We start from the raw sequence: 20007 nt of genomic DNA on the forward strand, positions 1-20007 counted from the left end.
AAGTCAGTCTCAAAACATAAAATAGATTTTTCAGGAAAAAATAAATTGATACTTGGGTTGTGTGCAGGGTTAGGTAGCAGAAATCACTGGGTAGCCCAGTGTTACCCTCTGAACTCCAGTAAGAGGCACCATGGACAAAACAAGAGGTTATATAACAGGAGAAAGAACCCACTATGAAGGATTCTCTACTCTAGCTTGGATCTTTTTCAACAAAGTAAGTGACATTGACCACATTCATCTCTTGGGCCCTATTTTTCTGTCTGCCAAATATGAGTGTTGGATGAGATGACCTCTCTCCTAATCTGATTACCTGCATCTAATACTTTATGATTATCCCTGACCTGTGACTAATTTAGCAAGACCATTCAGCATGGGTGTTCCCAAAGGAAACTGTAATTTTGACATACATGCACTTTGCCCAGGTCTGCTACTATCATAAGAAAGAAGTTAATTGTGAGTTGTACAAAACAAGTTCTTCCAGAAAGCAAAATATAATCCAATGTACATTTACACCAATGAGACAGGTTTTGGGAACTCCATCAGCAAACTAACTCTGAAGGACAGGTAGAGGATGAGATGGGAACAGCATCCAAGTAAGTTAACTGATATTTAGGCTTCCGTAATGCACAGCCCCCACCCCCTCATGCTAGGGCCACCTGCAAAACAGGGCACTTGTTGACAAGAAGACCCAGAGGTGAATGGCCATTCATTTATTTTTATCATGATCTCCTGCTTCAGGAAGTCAGAGGAGTTTCATAATCCAATAAGAAGGCAGTATGACAATAAGAGAACAGGCAAATACCCTTCCTCCTCGGTTCCCATCAGACTGGGTCTGGAAATTGGTCTTCAGGTGTAGCCATCAGCTACTGTAAAGGGGGATGTTGACAATGGTAATGTATCCACAGTAGAGGAAACTGTAAGACTTAAGTTACTCATAAGTTTTAGCTTGGGTTTTTTTTTTGTTTGTTTTTTTTGTTTTTGTTTTTTTTTCCTTCCTTTTCGTAGGGCTGCTCCTGCGGCATATAGAGGTTCCCAGGCTAGGGGTCGAATCAGAGCTGTAGCTGCCAGTCTACGCCAGAGCCACAGTAACGCGGGATCTGAGCTGCGTCTTTGGCCTGCACCATAGCTCACAGCAACGCCGGATCCTTAACCCACTGAGCAAGGCCAGGGATTGAACCCGAAACCTCATGGTTCCTAGTCGGATTCATTAACCACTGAGCCACGATGGGAATTCCTTAGCTTGGGTTTTTAAAGAAGATATCACAGCTGCCCCAGATTCTTCAGTATTTGCTTTGCATTAGATGGGTTACCTGAGTTGCATTTTATCCTAAAGGAAAATGTTCAAACTCAGTAGGTGACCCAGGGAGATGGAATATCCATATAACATAAGATGTTCAAACAGGACTTGAAGACCCCTTGTTGCAGATGTTACAGGGAGGTATGAAGTGTTGGACGTGGCATTAGACAAGATATCTGGTCTTGTTTCTGTTTTGTTGATCCAAGGGGGAAAAAAAAAAAAAAAAAGATCTACCATCTAGGATTAATTTCAGCTGTATATGGGATAAAACACAATAAAAGCAGCAAGAACAGAGTATCAGTTGTTTGCTTGCTCATATAAACAGAACAGAAAAATAGGCACCTATGGATTTTGTGGAGACGGCACAAAGTCATTAAGAGTCCCCAACTCCCAGCTCAACCCCCCACCATCCCGATGACTTATTCTCTGTCAAGGATAGTTTCTGGCTTGCCAGCTTTTAAAACTGAATTGCTGGCCTTTCCCTTCTACACACATTCCAGGCTAATCAATGGAGAAGCAATGAGGAAGAGGCCAAGGTTGTGGATAAGGTGTGTTTCAAGGAGGACTTCTTAGTGTCGATGCAATTTTTTATAGCATAAGCCCTTACTCTAAGTCACCGCATCACCCTCTAACTGCAAGGGAGGCAAGAAAAGGGGGACTTCATTCTGGGCAGCCCAGCATCAAACTAAAACTATAGGACAGGGAGAGGGAAAATTAATCTTGAGAGAAATAATGGTATTTTCTGGTATGCCATCTATCTGATAGTTGATCTGCTAGGATAAGCTCTCACTACTCTCCAGTATGTAATTAAGGCAACTTTTTCACAAGGAAGAACAGTGACAGCTGCAATGCTGTCCAAACAGGGAAACCCTGGAAAAACCACAGGAGCTCCAGGAAAACAGACCCTGTGAGACAACAATTCTACCAAGACAATCCTTGATAGAAATTGATAGATAATTGTGCCAGAGGTTTTCGATAAAAGGTAACAAAAATTCAAATCAGACATAAGAAAGCAGTTTTTCATAAACAAAGCAGTAAACATTCCACACAGCCAATGGGCCACTTTTTCAAAGGAATTATTAGTGCATTTCCAGGAAGAAATTAGATATCATCACAGAAGAGGCAGGGCCCCCAAATCGATGGACCTCATTGAGCCAAATTGTATGTATTTTTCTACCTATGCATGAAGCATGGAACTTTTCTTTATTGAAAACATTTTTACAAAAGAAACTTCAAGATGAATAATTTGCCAATTATAAGGAGAGGAATGTAAGTTCTTTTCTGACTGGGTTGAACAAGACGATTAAACACTTCATGATGAAGAGCTGCCACTGACTCCATCAATAACAGCCCCCCTGCGAAGGTGTTGTCAACAGTGTTCACAGTGTTGTTTCCCAGTGAGAAGGCGGCAGGAGGCATTAGCAAATGCATAATGTGAGGAGGGAAGACCAGCAAATGGATAAAGCAGTGACTGAAGGGTAAAGCATAAAATTACAAATTACTCATGACTCATCAACACTTAAAACTCCAAAGGAGAAAAGCTCATGCAAAACCTCAGCTGACATCAGGCTTCAGTTCCCCAACACCTGTATCACTTAAGTGTCACATTTCATAAGTTGGGACTCAAACCAGAGTTTCTTGCCCAAAGTCCATTTTCCTGTTAGAACATTGTAACAAGATATACTGCAGACACCTGCATAGCACATTTAAGAAATATGGCAGCCATGCTTAAAGAGAGAGAGAGAGAGAGAGAGAGAGAGAGAGAGAAAGGACATGGTGTCAGGCACAGACAAACTTTAGGGACAATATAGAGCTGGAAACTTCTAGAGGAGCTCCTAGCTCTGTTGCCAGCATACACACAGTTCCACTTAGGACCACAGGACAGACAGCTGTAGAAATTCTCCATCCGTTACTTCCCACAACACACTCATATAGCAAAGCCCCCTTCTGGAGTCATAAATGGGGATCCAGATTTTAAGGACAAGTGACTTGTTCACAGGTAGGACAAAGCACTGTCATAGAACAAACACTCCCCAGCAAATAATCAGGCTTCCACCAAGACAGAGCTTGAAGTCCTATTTGTCAGAAGGACCACAGATAGAGCCTAGTTCCTGTATATGTCAGATGATACCTGAAAAAGGAGACACTCCATTCTGGAAAGTCAGTGTCACTGTTAAATATAAAATAAATTGGCTCTAGCTAAATTAAACACAAAAGAAAATTTCTGTAAGGGTATTAAGCATAAGTCAGGAAGGCTAGAGAACAGGGGCTGGGCCAGGCCCAATGGATGCACACACAGCAGGCTACCCCAGGAAGAAACTCAGTATGCCTGACACTTCTGAGACCACCTGATGCTGGTGGTACCCATGGACCCTGGACACTTAGAGCTTCATGCCCTGCCTGGCTCTGTCACCCTCACATAGAGTTTCTACCGCCTGAGCCAGGGAAGTGATCTCTTATGGTCTCATTTGTGCTGACCTACGCTCAAGTTACATAGGGAAGAGCCCAAGCTACCGTGTCCTGCAAGCCAACACCCCTACCTGCCAGGTCAGCTGCTGGAGGCCACCATATCTGAACTTCCAGAAGCCAGGGCATTACTCTTTGAGGCTGACATTGTCCTAGGTGGGGAGCGTTCAAGTTTCCAGAACATTATTAAGGTATATGGTAAATGGCCAGGTGATGACGCTATTAGAGGCACAGTGGAAAGATAGAGCAAGTTCAAAGCCAGCATCAATGCTGTTCCAGGAGGCAGAAACCGATACTTCTGTTATCGAAGTATCTAATGTGCCAATGGATTTGTGGTCCCCTGGCTATGACAGCACATTTGTCCCTGGCCATGGGCTTCTGGCCCTGGCAAGCAAGCCTCTCTGTACTTATGGCTCCTTGACTAGTATGGTCCATCCTTATCACAGGGCTGCTTTGTCCATGAGCCCCAAGCAGGGCTGGGCAGCCAGTGGAACTGTCCTCAGGCTGACAGTGACATTCTCTCTTTTATAGGAGCATCATCTGTGGGGACAGCCATTAATGACTATTCACAGGAAACAAAACAGTGTCACTTCTTGTCGGGCTTTCCCACGATGCGGGACTGTCCATGCTGAGACTGGGAAATGGGGGCAGCTTAGTCACCCTACTCTGGGCTCATTTTGAAGCCCATTCTCAGAAATCTCCACCTCACTGTGTTCACAACATCAGGGAGATCTTGCCTCTTCCCTGACTTGGGCACAGGCCCATGCTCAGCACCACCACCCTGTGCTGGTTGAGAAAAGCGCCCCAGAGCCTTTCTGGAGGCCACACAAGAGTACATGAAACTCAGAGTTGTGTTGGGGGAGGTGGGGACTTCAAGTCTACATCTGAGCAGAATCATCACACATAGTCCCCCACTTGAGGAAATGTGGGCAGACCACGTCAAGTCACTGGATGACAGGACTATTACTTTTTCCTCTCTGCTGTATTCGGTGAAGGAATTGGGGCACCAGGTGAAGCCAGCAGGTGATCACAAGGCCAGTGGAGGCACGAGCTGGCAGGATGGGCACACATCATGCCCTGTCCCCAACAGGCAGCAAAGCCCCCCACCACACCAGCCCTGTGAGCTGCGGCCCTTGCACCTCAAGCACGACGCCTGGGCAGCAATGCTGATGTACATGGACACTATGGCTCAGAGGTCATTGGGCTCAGCCAAGGCTCACAGCTGGTCATTTTCAGTCACCAGAAATTCCTGAGTATTGCTCCAAACCACCTCTAATGGCAGGTTCATCTTCCCAATACTGTGGGTACATCAAGAGGATGAAACCAAGAGGATCAAGAGGGACCAACCTGCAGGGGTTACGCCTGTGTCCAGGAGCCAGGCTGTCCTTCCCCAAACCAGCCCCCAAGAGAAACAGGCAAACAATCCAGAAAAAGCCGACCTGCTAAGGCAGGGGTATAATCCATCCATCCCATACTCCCTACCGACCCTATGCACACATGGGAGTGTGCGCATAATACATGCACACACATATATCATGCACACACATGCATCATGCACATACATGCATGCACACATAATGCGACACATGCATGCATGCACACATGCACACAATACATGTGCACACACACACACCCACATATGCACACATTAATGGGTACCCTTTGTAATGAGAATCAAGTCTACGCCATGGCTCATGGCAACGCCGGATCCTTAACCCACTGAGTGAGGCCAGGGATCAAACCTGCGTCCTCACAGATACTAGCTGTGTTTGTTAACTGCTAAGCCACGATGAGAACTCCCTGCATGATTTTTTTGTTGTTGTTGTCTTTTTGCCTTTTCGAGGGCTGCTCCCACGGCATATGGAGGCTCCCAGGCTAGGGGTCCAATTGGAGTTATAGCTGCTGGCCTATGCAGCAGCATGGGATCTGAGCCATGTCTGTCACCTACACCACAGCTCATGGCAACCCTGGATCCTTAACCCACTGAGCAAGGCCAGGGACCGAACCCGCAACCTCATGGTTCCTAGTCGGATTCATTAACCACTGAGCCACGATGGGAACTCCTCCTTGAACAATTTTAAGTCACAGATCTTTTCTGCACTATCTTCAAACTAGAGAAACAACTGATCCCTTGATGCCACTTCCCAGAAGGGCCTTTCCCACATCCCTGGTTCATCTGAAGTACCTGGAGGCTGTTCCACATCACCTGTGGGAAATTGTTCTTCATTTCCTTTTTTTTTTTTTTTTTGGCATTTCTTGGGCTGCTCCCACGGCATATGGAGGTTCCCAGGCTTGGGGTCCAATCGGAACTGTAGCCACCAGCCTATGCCAGAGGCACAGCAACGCAGTATCCGAGCCGCGTCTGCAACCTACACCACAGCTCACGGCAACGCCGGATCGTTAACCCACTGAGCAAGGGCAGGGATCAAACCCGCAACCTCATGGTTCCTAGTCGGATTCGTTAACCACTGCGCCACGACGGGAACTCCTGTTCTTCATTTCTTATAAAATTACTAGTTGCTTCTTCCAGATGAAAAAAACAGTTATACCAGAGGTGTGGACACAGGCATTTTCTCTCAGAGGAGACATAAAAAGAAAAGGAAAAGGGAGGAAGTGCAAAGAGACACAACCAAACTGGCCATGATAAATTCTCTGCCCCAACATCTTTTTTTTTCTTTTCTCTTTAGGGCCACGCCTGTGGCATATGGAAGTTCCCAGGGTAGGGGTCGAATCAGAGCTGCAGCTGCTGGCCTATGCCCTAGCCTCAGCAATGCGAGATCCTTAACCAACCGAATAAGGCCAGGGGTTGAACCCACATCCTCATGGAGACTATGTCTGGTTCTTAATCCTCTGAGCCAAATTGGGAACTCCCTGTCCAAACATCTTGATAGATTCAATTTCTTTCAAAACAATGGTAAAAGAAATAATTATCTTTCCCAAAAATCATCAGGTTATAGAAAATACTAAAATGACTATAATATCTTTTTAATGTTTTTGTAACAAAACAAGTATTGATGTTTGGACTCAGTGAAAAACTCAAGATTTATTCTTCACTTGATGTAAATACTGACCTCAATATCCCACCGTTGATATAAATGCAACCTGATATTTATCTCCCAAAAAGTCAATATTTTTCTTCCTCTGTGGAGTGTGTCAAATCCTTTTCTGTATTAATACCATATTTTCTATTTTAAATGATATTTCTAATTATTCAACCTTATTAATCTAAAAACTTCTTGGATGTACCTGTGCCCTACTTGTAAAGCTTTTCATTCTAATCACTGTTAATACATCCAATTAATTAAATTCATTTGTGCCTTTCAAAATGAGAGACTTCATTGTTAAGTATTCAATAATAATAACTAATTTTCATAATACCTCATGGAAAGTTTTAAAAATTTCCTTAAGAATAAACAACACCAATCAAAGAATATGAATTAGTAACAAATCAAAAAATCATACACTTAAATGAGAGGTTATGATGAATGGTTTCCATTGGCCATATTATGTTTTTATCATGAACAGTAAGAAAATACAGTACACATGTTGAAATTTATTGCTTAGGTTTTCTGATTCTAAAAGAGGGATGTATTCAGAAATGTTCCATTTTAAAAAGATAAGGTCTAAGGTAAAGCTCAATTTTAGGACTTCGGCTAAATTATAGCTTCTAAACATGCTCAAGCATCATTTTTTGTTTGTTTGTTTTTGCATTCTCCTTAATGTCCATCATAGGCTCAAAATAGCTGAAGTTCATGAATCAGCCCCAAGAGTGCAGCACAAAACACCTATTATTTGATGCTCTAGGGACCTTGTCAGAGGAAAATAGATGTGTACTGCTGCTGAAATCTGAGGTCGAGTCCTTTGGAGAAAGGTGGTATTTATGCAATACACTCTGTTTTTCCAGGTGAGAACCATCTGACTGTTGGCAGTGAGGGAATATTCTCTCTCTCTGCTATCCAGTAGTCTATATAGTTCCTGAGATCTTGAACTTGACTAGTGTGGCAGGAGAACTAAGTTTCTACTTTTAGGTATTAGTTCTTTTACATTTAAATATCCATGTTGACAAAGGGGAGGGGGAGAGGGGAGGTGGACTGGGGGTTTGGGATTAGTAGATGCAAACTATTGTATTTAGAGTGGATAAGCAATAAAGTCCTGCTGTACAGCACAGGAAATTATATCCAATCAATTATCGCTTGTGATAGAACATGATGGAGGACGATATGGGAAAAAAAATGCATATACATGTATGTATATATGCTTGTATAACTGGGTCAGTTTGTGGTACAGCAGAAATTGACAGGACATTTTAAATCACCTATAATAAAAAAATTTTCAAAACTATCCATATGTGGCTACCGACCAGTCCAATGTGGTGGTCACTATGCAGATGGCAGGATAGGCTGGGTCTTAGCCTCAGGCTGGGGTGACGATGTACTTAGTGATTCATCTCAGCCAGTCAAACACCTCTCCCTCACCACACACACACACACACACACACACACACACACACACACACACACACACCACATACTCACACACTTTCCCTCACATCACGTGATTTTTAAAGAGCCAGGTGACACTTCAAAAACTACCCATATGAAACCAACCATGACATTTGTTATTGGATATATTTGAGACAGCAAGTGTTCTCTATAACAAGGGCCATCAGTTTTTTTTTTTTATTTGCTTTTATAACCTATAAAAGAATTTTGAAAAATAATCTATCTACTCACACTTTTTAATTTGAATCTAAAATGTTTGTATTAGGAGTTACTGTCATGGCTCAGTGGAAATGAATCTGACTCGTATCCATGAGGACACAGACTTGATCCCTGGCCTTGTTCAGTGGGTTACAGATTCTGTGTTGCTATGAGCTGTGGTGTATGTTACAGACACAGCTCAGATCTGGTGGTGTTGTGCCTGTGGCATAGGCCACAGTGGCTACAGCTCCGATTTGACCCTTAGCCTGGGGACTTTCATGTGCGGCCCTAAAAAGACCAAAGATAGATAAATAAAATAAAATAAAATAAAATAAAATAAAATAAAATAAAATAAAATAAAATAAAATAAAATAAAATGTTTATACTAAAGTGAAATTTCACAAAGGATATAATTTCTGATGCTGTAATATCAACATTTAAAAATAAAAGTGTTCTATCTTTTTGAAAATAGCCAATGAGGGGTTTCTGTTGTGGCTCAGCAGTAACAACCTAACTAGGATCCATGAGGATATAGGTTCCATCCCTGGTCTCATTTAGTGGGTTAAGCATCCAGCATTGCTGCGAGCTGTGGTATAGGTCACAGACACGGCTTGGATCCCGCATTGCTGTGGCTTGGTGTATGCTGGCAGCTGCAGGTCCATTTGACCCCTAGCCTGGGAACTTCCATATGCTGTGAGTGCAGGCCTAAAACAAACAAACAAAAACACATAGCCATTTGTGACTATTTTTCATTTAAAAATAGGAATGAACTCTTCTTTAGGTGGAAGAAATTATTGCTACTCTCTCCTCATTGAACTTACACTTCTCTTCCATTTACCCTACATAATTTTATTTTAATGTAACATATTTTATGCTTTAATGCCTTTATTGATTATTCCATCATATTCTTCTAAAAACTGTTTCTATATTTCATGAGCCCATAAGGCTTTAAAATTTAAAAAAATGCACACACAAAACCTTCTCAATTAAATTATAAGTGCTTTTATAGACAGACTGTGTTTTAACAAAAAGGATTTATGAATTTGAGCTTCACAAGCTTGATTCCTTTAAAGCCATCATCGCCTTAGAAAGTTTTTTTTCTTTCTTTCTTTTTTTTTTTTTTCTTTTCTTTTTAGGGCTATACCTGTGGCATATGCAAGTTCCTAGGCTAAGGGTCAAATCAGAGCCAGTGCTTCAGGCAGGCCTACACCACAGCCACGGGAATGACAGATCTGAGCCGCATCTGTGACCTATGCTGCAGCCTGCAGCAATGCTGGATCCTTAACACACTGAGTGAGGTTAGGGATTGAACCTGAATCCTCATGGATACTAGCCAGGTTCTTAACCCGCTGAACCACAAAGGGAACTCCCTTAGAAAGTTTTTGTATTCTGGCAACAATTGTGCCATGTGGACTTGAAGAACCTATTCAGGGCTCATTATAAAGGTTTCCATGTGAGAAGCCTCTTTCAGGTTATATAGGCAGGGGTAGCTACGTTTCTCCTGAAGAACCAGAAGTATGTATTTCTTGTGGATTCCAACCCTATAATTAGAGTCAGTCCCTCTTATTGTTTGGGCGCTAGGAATTCAGAACCAAATTTAAAGGTCATCATTAAGACACCAATTTCTTCATTTCTGTCTCATTTTCTTCCCTTTCATTTATCTCATCTGTATTTGTCCTAATTCTCATACCTACCTATGGTCAACAACTAGGCAAGAAGAAGAATAAGGTCACAAACAGCCCCCATCCTAGTGATTTAAATAAATTCTTGATTTTTCAGGATGGATCAATCATGGTAGAGGCAAAGGAGAAGACTGGGTTGGGTGCAGCCTTCCCCAAACCCTTCCTGTGCTGCCAGGTAACTCACTAGTCAGTCTCCTTACCCACATTAGGACCATTGTTCCATTGCTTACTGCTCATGACTGAATGGAGAATAGAGTCTTAGCTTCTTCCTGGGTCCACTGAAGGTTAATTTGCAAATAGAATGCACCTATATGACTATTTTTTGTTCCTTTTAAAATGAGATATATATATATATATATGTATATACACATGTGTGTATTATATACACACAATGATGTACATGTATATATATATATATATATATATATATATATATATAATGATAGCCACCTCAAAGTATTTTCAGATTAATAAGAGAGGAAAGAAATTAATCTATATACCTGAGAATACATTTTCCTGTAAAAATACATATAGAATTACAGGATTGCCAATAAAGGACCAATGTCACCCAAACTCACCACCTCTATATTCAGTGTTCATACTTGAGCTGAGACCTTAAAACTTCACTGTAACAATTACCAAAAAGTAAAAGCAAAAAAACCTCCATTAACCTGAGGGGAAAACAATGAGCAGAACAATCTGAAAGCCTGAACACTGCCCCCCTCCCCAATCCCTTGTGTTCTGTGTGCTGTTGACTAAACACTTCAAAGCAAAGCAAACCGATAAAGGAAAAAAGAAACAACCTGGAAAAATATAAGAATCACAACCACTTTTCAATGCAAAATTGATTTTTGACATGGATTCAGCTGTTAATGAGCTGATGATGATGGTGCGCTTGCCGGGAGAGGATGTGGATTAGCAAGTGACTAATCACAAATAAATGCACTGAGTCTTTTCTGTCCATGCAGGAAAGAGACACAAATTCACCCTACAGTAAAGCTGGCTGGACTGCCTCTTATCATTTATTGATTTTTCAACTTTCAGATTTTTATACCACTTAGCCAGTACATGGCTAATTATTTTTCGAAAGTGTAGGAACCCATAGTGATTTATTTTCCAGGAATGCTGACGCATGCTGTGTGTCTCAAGTAATGTGTTCTGAGTTGATAAAAGGGTGTATTTATTCCAAGGTTTAGAGGTTTATAGTCACTCAGCTCCTAACTGTCCATGAAGGCATCGTGTGCAGTGCACATCCTTAATCCACCATTGCTGAGGCTTGAGTGGAAAACAATCCAAATTAATGGGCTTTGAAGTACAGTTGATGACTTTTTAAAAAAAATTCCCCAATCACGTCAATAAAATGCTATACCTGTTTTTATACTGCCCTATGAAGGCTCTCAATTTTGTGTGCTTGCTTTTCACAACTTGGTTTTTTTCAATAAAGACTATGCTTTTTAAAAGAGGGCTTTTTAACCCAAGATTGCTACTAACATTATTTAAAGTCATCTGGGAAAACACAAAGAGCACTGTTTGTGGTTATTTATTCCTCACTGAATTTCTGAGCATGCACCCTCTTCCAGACTCTGACCTCAAAAATCAGTCTGTGGGATCCACCAGGTTTGATTCACTGGCGTTATTGGTAAGAGCGGTTGGGGTGATTGATCACAGAATGTATGTAATTTGGTTTGCTGAGGGTGAAACTCAGCAGGCTCAAATTTTGACACATTCCTCTGTCGCTAAATTTAGAAAACTTCAAGACCTTCAAGTTACCCTGTTTTGTATTATCTTCTCTGGCCTCCTTGAAAACTGTCTCCCTCCTTCTTGTAATTCACAATACAAGGATCTCGCCCTGAGCCTAACATTAGTTCTTATATGATCATTTTCTCAACCACAGGGTCAAACCACTTCAAAAAGGGATAGTCACTGCTCTGGCACATAGGAGCGAGGCTATAAATATGTGTTACATTTAAGAAAAAAAACAGAAAATAAATTCTCTGTGACACTAGTTGACATTAAATTTTGTGAATTTGGCTCATTAACATTTTAAGAAAATCCTATGAATCTGAACATAGAGACCACACAGAGCATAATTTATCTCTGATGATGTTAAGGCCTATGGCAAAGAAATCTTTGCATAAATTGTTGGGACTTGAATCAGTCACTGGAAAGAGGTACATGAAATAGACAACACCACAGGGAGAGAAAGTAGCAGAGAGGCTGTCACTACCTGGGGGCAGTAGAAAAGGGAAGTTTCTTTCTCAATAGGTACAGAGTGCTAGTTTTGCAAGATGAAAAAGTTCTAGAACAATATAAATGTACTTGAAACTACTGATCCACAAACCTCAAAATGGTTAAGATGGTAAGCTGTGTGTGTTTTTTACCACAATATTTTGGAAAGCTGACAGTATGTTGTAATATGATACCATTGAAATGAAAATCAGGAAATTTTAATTTTTTTTTCTCAGCCCTGATGATGTGCCTTTTTATGGGTTATTTCAAATTACCCAGCCTCAGTTTCCTCATCTGTGAGCTGTTAGAGTTTGATAAAGAGAATTCTACCACCAGGGGCAAGAATGATGAGCCAGGGGTCACACTGGCAGGGCCCCCTCACACCACGGCCTCTGTACAGGAAAGCCTGAGCAAGCCGTACCTGCATTTGACCACCGAGATGGCACTTAGCCTTGATGGAAGGGCCCCAGGTGTTTAGAGATGGCACACTCCTACTCCATCATCTTGAACAGAAAAATTCCTGAGACTGTAATGTTATAAGACACCCAAAGTCCCATCCTTATATCTAACAAGGACTTAGATTTCTCTGCACTAAGGTAAATGTAAATGCAACTTGACTATGTTACTAAAAGAGAGCCAAAGATTCACTATAGGGAGAAATCATATAAGTGATTCCTGCCAGCTGATTATGCAACTTCTAACAATTAAGATACTATGAAATAAAATTATGACTTTTCCAGATTAAAACAAAGAATAAATAAGCATTTTATGTCTTCAGTCTTATTTTTAAAAATTGGGTCACTGACAACCCAGGTTATTCTCTAAAGACATTAGTTATAGCAACACAGGAGGAGAAAAAAGAAAAGGAAAGAAAAAAATGATACAAGAAAGAAAAAGAAAAAAAAATACACAAGGCAAATTCTAGATTCCCAGGTTATGTGATGTAGGACTTTTGAAGTTCAAGAAAAAGTTAATTTTCTGACTGTTGCATACTCAATAAACAGCAACTCCATTTACTTAAGTCAGAAATTATTGCTGGACAGATTTAGAAAGTAAAGCACTATGACTTAAAAGATTATAATATAAATAATTAGACTTTAAAATATCTTGTTGATGTTAGGACAATACAAAGTGGGAAAGTAAAAATACAGAAATTCAACCCAAGGGTTTGTTCATTGACTCCAGAATATTTTCCTTTGAATATAAGTATAGGAAATTTAAGGTAAGAAAACTACTCATGTGGAAACACACTTTCATACCATAAATAAGAACATTCATTTAGTGAACTATATTTTTGAGATATAACTGTATACTATAAATGCTCCAATTTAAAGTATAAAATTCAAAGAGTATATAGCTGTGAAACTGCCAACACCATCAAGATATGGAATTTTTACATTACCCTCCAAAGTTTCTTAGTGATAAGTCATAAACCATCCTGCCATCAATCACAATCACATGCAACCATTGATCTGCTTTGTGGCACTATAAATTAGATTTTATTTTCCAGAATTTTATATAAAAACTGAAACATACAGTAGGTATGATCTAGCTTCTTTCACTAAGCAAAATGAATCTGAAACGTTTCCAAGTTATTGCAATATTAATTCATTTCACTGCTAAGAACTTTTTCCTTCTACCTTTTTTTTTTTTTTTTTTTTTTTTTTTTGCTGTACTTGCAGAATATGGAAGTTTCCAGGCTGGGAGTCGAATCAGAGCTGCAGCTGTCAGCCTACACCACAGCCACAGCAACACCAGAAGTGAGCTGCATCTGTGACCTACACTGCAGCTTGTGGCAACGCCAGATCCTTAACCAACTGAGTGAGGCCTGGGATTGAACCCACATCCTCATGTACACTATGTTAGGTTGTTTACCTGCTGAGCCACAAAGGGAACTTCCTGTATAATTTTTAATCTTTCTTGGATATGATACACTTCCAAGGTTTCACTCAGAAATAACAAATCTAAAGTGCATAATCTCATAAAATATGAACTGAATTATTGTGACACTTTCTGGGTTGTGGACTGCAACCTGGATGGTGTGATATTACAGTACCTTTCTTTTTCTTGCAGAACCTGCTCTCTTCTAACTTCTGCAAGCACAAGACATCAAAGCTGTTCTATTCGAAAGTTGGCTTCTCTGTGTGCTGACCCCACGGACAGCACATCCTTGCCTGCTTGCTGAGGCCCGTGTTTTTATTTGAAGTGGCTCAGTTCCTCAGTTCATTCTTATGATGAGGAAGAATGAAGTCTTTTGGTTAGAATTCTTTTTAGAGAACTTTAAATATCTAATTGAGCTTGGGCAAGGTAGAGCTTAGAAGGGCCTCCGCTATAAATTGGACAGGAAGCTGTGGGAGGTACCAACACCACCCCACGCCCACATCACAGGGGTGCCAAGTTGGTTGGATTTTGCCAGAAATACCAACAGGTGACAGTAGTATAGCAGGGAGAAGTCATTTAGTCCACATAGAGTCCACAGAAATGACAGAGGAACTAAGTACGCCTCCTTATTTATTAACTATGAAATGTCTTATTTTTATTAATTTTAATTATATGCTCACAAGCACTTTTAAGAAAAAGTTTTGCCTTGCTTTTTCACATATATTTTTATTTCCACAAGTTGGCTAAATTTATTACCACAAAATACTCTGTTTTATTATAATGCAAGAAATAAACAGGTCTCCTGCAATTAAGTTTTATATGGAAAGCTGTTTTGTGCAACAAATTTTCCACACTATTCCCTATGTAACATGTTCGGAACTTAGAAACTGAAGGATAAGAATATGCCACACCAAAATATGAGTGTGAGGGTTCAGGATATACCACCCCAAAGGAGGCTGCTTGGGATTATTGATGACCTGGAGCCAGAGGCACTTGGAAAACAGCAAATGCAGGGCAAGCCTTTCTCTGAACTCCCTTATCTGCCTCAAGGCACATTCCCTGAAGAACCCATTATCACAAGTCCCCTCCCTGGGGGTTTCATCAGCCAAGGCAGGTGGGCTCAGGTCACAGAAGGAGAGACTGGAGGTGGACACCACACCCAGACACACTCTATCACAACTGTCACACTTCTCATCTATTCCTCTAAGAATTCTTCCATCTTTCCTAAAAATCATCTCCTCTCCCCTAAGAGGCCTACTGACCTCTCAAGGCATTTAAGCCTGAATTCTAAGCCACCTCAGATACTCATTTTTCCCCTGGGCACCTCCCTTATGTAGATGAGGTCAATATGTTAATCAAACATCTGCATGTGTAATACTCTTGTTAATCCATGTTTTATCACAATCTAAGAATTCAGAAAGGTAGAGGGAACATTATTTTCTCTCCCCTACAAAATACATTTGTAATAAAAAATAGTAACAACAATAATACATTTTGGGAAGATACTCTGATATTTTGTTTTAATATTTTTCAATTGGGAGGGATCGGGAGCTTGGGCTTATCAGTCACAACCTAGAATAGATTTACAAGGAGATCCCGCTGAATAGCATTGAGAACTATGTCTAGATACTCATGTTGCAACAGAAGAAATGGTGGGGGAAAAACTGTAATTGTAATGTATACATGTAAGGATAACCTGACCCCCTTGCTGTACAGTGGGAAAATAAAATAAAAAAAAAAAAAAAAAAGAACTATTAGAGACCTCTAAATGCATATAAAACCTATAGGATAAACATGCAAAATATGGCTATGAGAATAAGCAATTCTGGCATTAAAGAAGAGCATCCATTTAAAAAAAAAAATTTTTCAATTGGATATATACTTTAAAAAAGGAAATAGTTCATCTTTCCAGCATGAACGGACCCACAATTCATTAACACACCCACCAATGACATGCAACACAGAAAGACTAAGTTTTCACCACACAGGCTCCCTGCCTGCACATCTAATAGATGGTAAATTTGAAAAAATAAAAAGTGTTGAAAGCTAGTGCTTGAAATCTGTTAATAAAAAAGGAGCTGTAAAAGCATATTATGGTTTAACATGATGTAGAAGATGGAGAGACAACCAGCATCTGCAGGGATAGCCTGTGAAAGCAATTACTCAGAAAAAAAAAAATTACAAAGGAATTCTTACTCTCTGATCTTAATTGAGCCCCTCTCATTCTAAGTTTCATCATGCATCAAAATTAAAGTAATAAGAGAGAACAACAACTGCTTGATCACAAAATATTGAAACAGTGAGAGAAAGGAGGGGGTCCAGTTCAACCAATCAGTCTGAGCGGGTTTTAAGTAAATCTTAGTTTATAGCTAGATTGTAGAAATATCCACCTATAGGAACATGGTGGGAAAAAATAATGTTGAATACATGTTTGATGTAAAGCTTAAATTAAAAATATTACAAAACTTCAAGAGCATTAATTCAGTGTGGGCTTTACTGATGAAAAACAGACCATACAGTTTCCATTAAAATGTCTTTTTAAGACACAAAAATATAAAAATTGAAATAAAACTCTAAACTCACTAGCAACTCCATGTCATTTGGCTCTGGTTCTATAAAGACATGAAGTTTCCAGTCTTCCAAAGATATACCCTAAATATCAGTAGGAATTATCTTGGGTGGAGTCATGAGGACTGCTTTGTTCTAATTTGTGTCTGCATCCACTACCATGGGCTTCTCATCAGAACACAGATGTCTATCTCTTTTTAAAATACTACTCTCATGAGTGAAAAGTCAATTAAGAAATGAATAATATAAATAAAAATATTCATAAAACTGGGTATCTAGACCTAGGGGATAATATCAAACAAGGACTCAGAGATACTCTCTTAGGCTTAAATTATTTCAATCATCCAATGGAAAAAAATGATCAGTAAGCATGGTAAATACTCATTCCTAAGGATTCATTACAAGACCTTAAGTTAAACATAAATAAACAGGATGTTGGAGAAAATAAGACTAAAATACAAACAAATGAATTTGAAAACCAGAGAACATTGTCACTTGAATTGATGAATAATTAAGATTACTTGAAACAATAAATGATACACAAACTTCTAGAAATGAAAGAAAAGGTGGATAAAATAGAAACATGGAAATAAAAAATTTTTATAATGATAGCATTGAAATTTGAATAGAATAGATATAATCAGATGCTAAGTTTGAAATATCACCGAAATTAATACTTCAGAAAATACACACATATAAATATAGCTATTTTAATAGGTAAATATGTATTTGGGGGCGGGGCACACACATGCACACTGGAGTGAACTCAGGCTCAGGAATAAAAATCATCACTGAGCTATTAATTCATGTACTATCGTGGTCCCAGGCCATGATCTAATCCTTCAGGAAGTATTATCTCATGTAATATTCAAAGCAGCCCCAGGAAGTATTTTTAAATGTAACAGCGGAACACAATCACCCCCTTTCCGCTAGCCCACTGCCTGGACCCCAGCAGCACACCACTGCCATGGAAGATGAACCCATCAGGAAGGTTGTTTCCACTATAAATTCTTCAGCAGCAGCCACATGACCCTCAGCACTAGGATGATGCAATTCCAGTTCCTCAGATCAACTCATTCTCCTGTCCCTTCCAGATCCTACTGCAAATGGTCTCCCCTCTCCTTTCACCTCTGGTCACCTGGGTCTCCAGTCACTCTCTGAAGGTGGCCCCAACCTCCCTCTTAAAAGAGCAAAGAAACTCCATGAGAAACAACAATCTCATCTTCCCAGTAACTTATGTTTTCTGCATCTACCTGTCTCCTCTCCTGTTGCCATACCAGGGCTAAGCCTTCCACCAAGACTCATTTTTTACTCATGCTTTGGAATCTAATTAGTGCTATTTTATCATGAATAACATTATATTATTTACTTATTTTCTTTGGATATTCAAGCTTTGCCTCTCATCTGGAAAATTTCCATTGTATGATTCACCATTTAAACAATCAAATCCTCACTCAACTTTGAGAACCTTCCACTGGTTACGAGTAGACCTGTTTGCTCTCTTTCAAGGGCAGAATCCCCAAATAGCAGTGCATACCTGCTATCTTGTTTTCCACACCTACTTCCTTCCCAGGATCCCTGCATGCAGCCTGTGGGCATCATCACTGGACATCTCTTTGGAGCCCCAGCCAGGGTCTCCATGCAGTCGGATCACAGGTCACTTCTTCAGGATAAGAACTTTCGTTGCATTTTCCTGTCATATAAGTTAAACATGATTATTGTAGAGTCTTTAAAATAGACAGATAAGCAAAGTGACGAAAATAAAAATTCTTCACAATCCCGATTACACCATGTTATGTAATTTTCCTCTTGTTTATCTAAAATGTTAATGTGAACTTCTTTTCCCATTACTAAATATGTTGCAGAAACATCAATTTTAATTCCAGTGTAGCAGAAGGATAATATCATGCCACAGTCAACATCATACATCGGAAAATATGCTTTTTTTGGCTATTATAAACAGTGCTAGGTAGAATATTACCGTAGATGAATAATCACATCTTTGGATCATTTTCTTAAACTTTTGGACTAGTTTTAAATCTTATTGTATTTCTGGTCTCAGCAGAACCCAGAACTAGTGACCATTCCCACAGAAACACACCTCCCTTCATTTTGATAGCCAAAGATACTTAGGCATCTCCCCACCCCCTTTATTTTCCTTTTTATTCCTTCCTGTGGCATATGGAAGTTCCCAGGCCAGGGGTAGAACTGGAGGTGCAGCTTCCACATATGCAGCTACAGCTGCAGCAATGCCAGATCTGAGCTGAATCTGCTACCTATGCCATAGCTCCTGACAACGTGGGATCCTTAACCCACTGACTGAGGCCAGGGATGGAACCAGCATCCCTGTGAGCATCCCTCACAGAAATAACATCAGGTCCTTAACTTGCAGAGCCACAATGGGAACTCTGCCTCTTTTTTTTTTTTAAGTTTTATTGAAGTATATTTGATTTACAATTTTGTGATAATTTCTGCTGTCCAACATAGTGATTTAGTTATAAATATATACACATGCATTCTCTTCCAGATTATTTTCCCACATAGACCATCACAGTGCTGCCTCTTTTTTAATAACTACTTTTTTTCTCCTCTGTTGGTCTAGCCTCCCCCATTAAACATTAAATGTTATAATTCTCCTCTCCCCTCTTTCCACATTAAATTCTTTCCCAAAGTCTTCTTGTCCATATACCCATGGTTTTACAGACAACTTCTCTTGCATGTTAAATGAACAGAAAACCCCTGTAATATATAATCTGCTCCAAGACAGAGGGAAATATTAAAAGCAACTAATTTTAGTAAGGCATGAAATCATGATACCAAAATATTGAGATAACATTGCCTAGTAACAAGTAAAATGTTTAGATTAAAATTAACCTATTATTTTAATTTGAATTTATGTTTCTAACACTAAAACTCATATTCAGCCCACAGGCAGTCTTTATTTCTAGAATGATTTCACATTAGGAAGCTGCTATTATAATGAATCTCAAAGACATCCTAAATAAGAAAAGAAATGTCTCCATAGTATTTGTAATTTTTGACATTACTCCTAATTTGAAAATATAGATTATATGTAAGAATATACTTGTATAACCCCCAAATTTTATCATTTTTGAAGCTAAATTCAATGTAAAATAAAGAGCAATTCTCATTAAAGTAAGTGATTAAATAATTATGACATTAT

At 39.7% G+C, this 20007-nt stretch overlaps 1 protein-coding gene across 6 annotated transcripts in view; it reads right to left on the reverse strand.

Moving 5' to 3' along the window:
* LOC146395835 (uncharacterized) overlaps window positions 1-20007 on the reverse strand; it is an 811516-nt gene that overhangs the window by 506122 nt on the left and 285387 nt on the right. For all 6 annotated transcript variants that reach the window (XR_014829730.1, XR_014829729.1, XM_084999816.1 and 3 more), the window contains one exon: window positions 18361-18516. Coding sequence is in view for 4 of the 6 variants with exons in the window: in XM_084999816.1 (XP_084855942.1) it covers window positions 18361-18464 (104 nt within the window). In the remaining 2 variants the exon portion in view is untranslated. The remainder of the gene's footprint in view (window positions 1-18360; window positions 18517-20007) is intronic.

This window comes from Sus scrofa, chromosome 15 (assembly GCF_054392235.1).
Source record: "Sus scrofa isolate SSC_HxYL_T2T_F1_AM1 chromosome 15, Sscrofa_HxYL_maternal_Yorkshire_Landrace_v2.0, whole genome shotgun sequence".
Lineage (NCBI taxonomy): Eukaryota > Metazoa > Chordata > Mammalia > Artiodactyla > Suidae > Sus > Sus scrofa.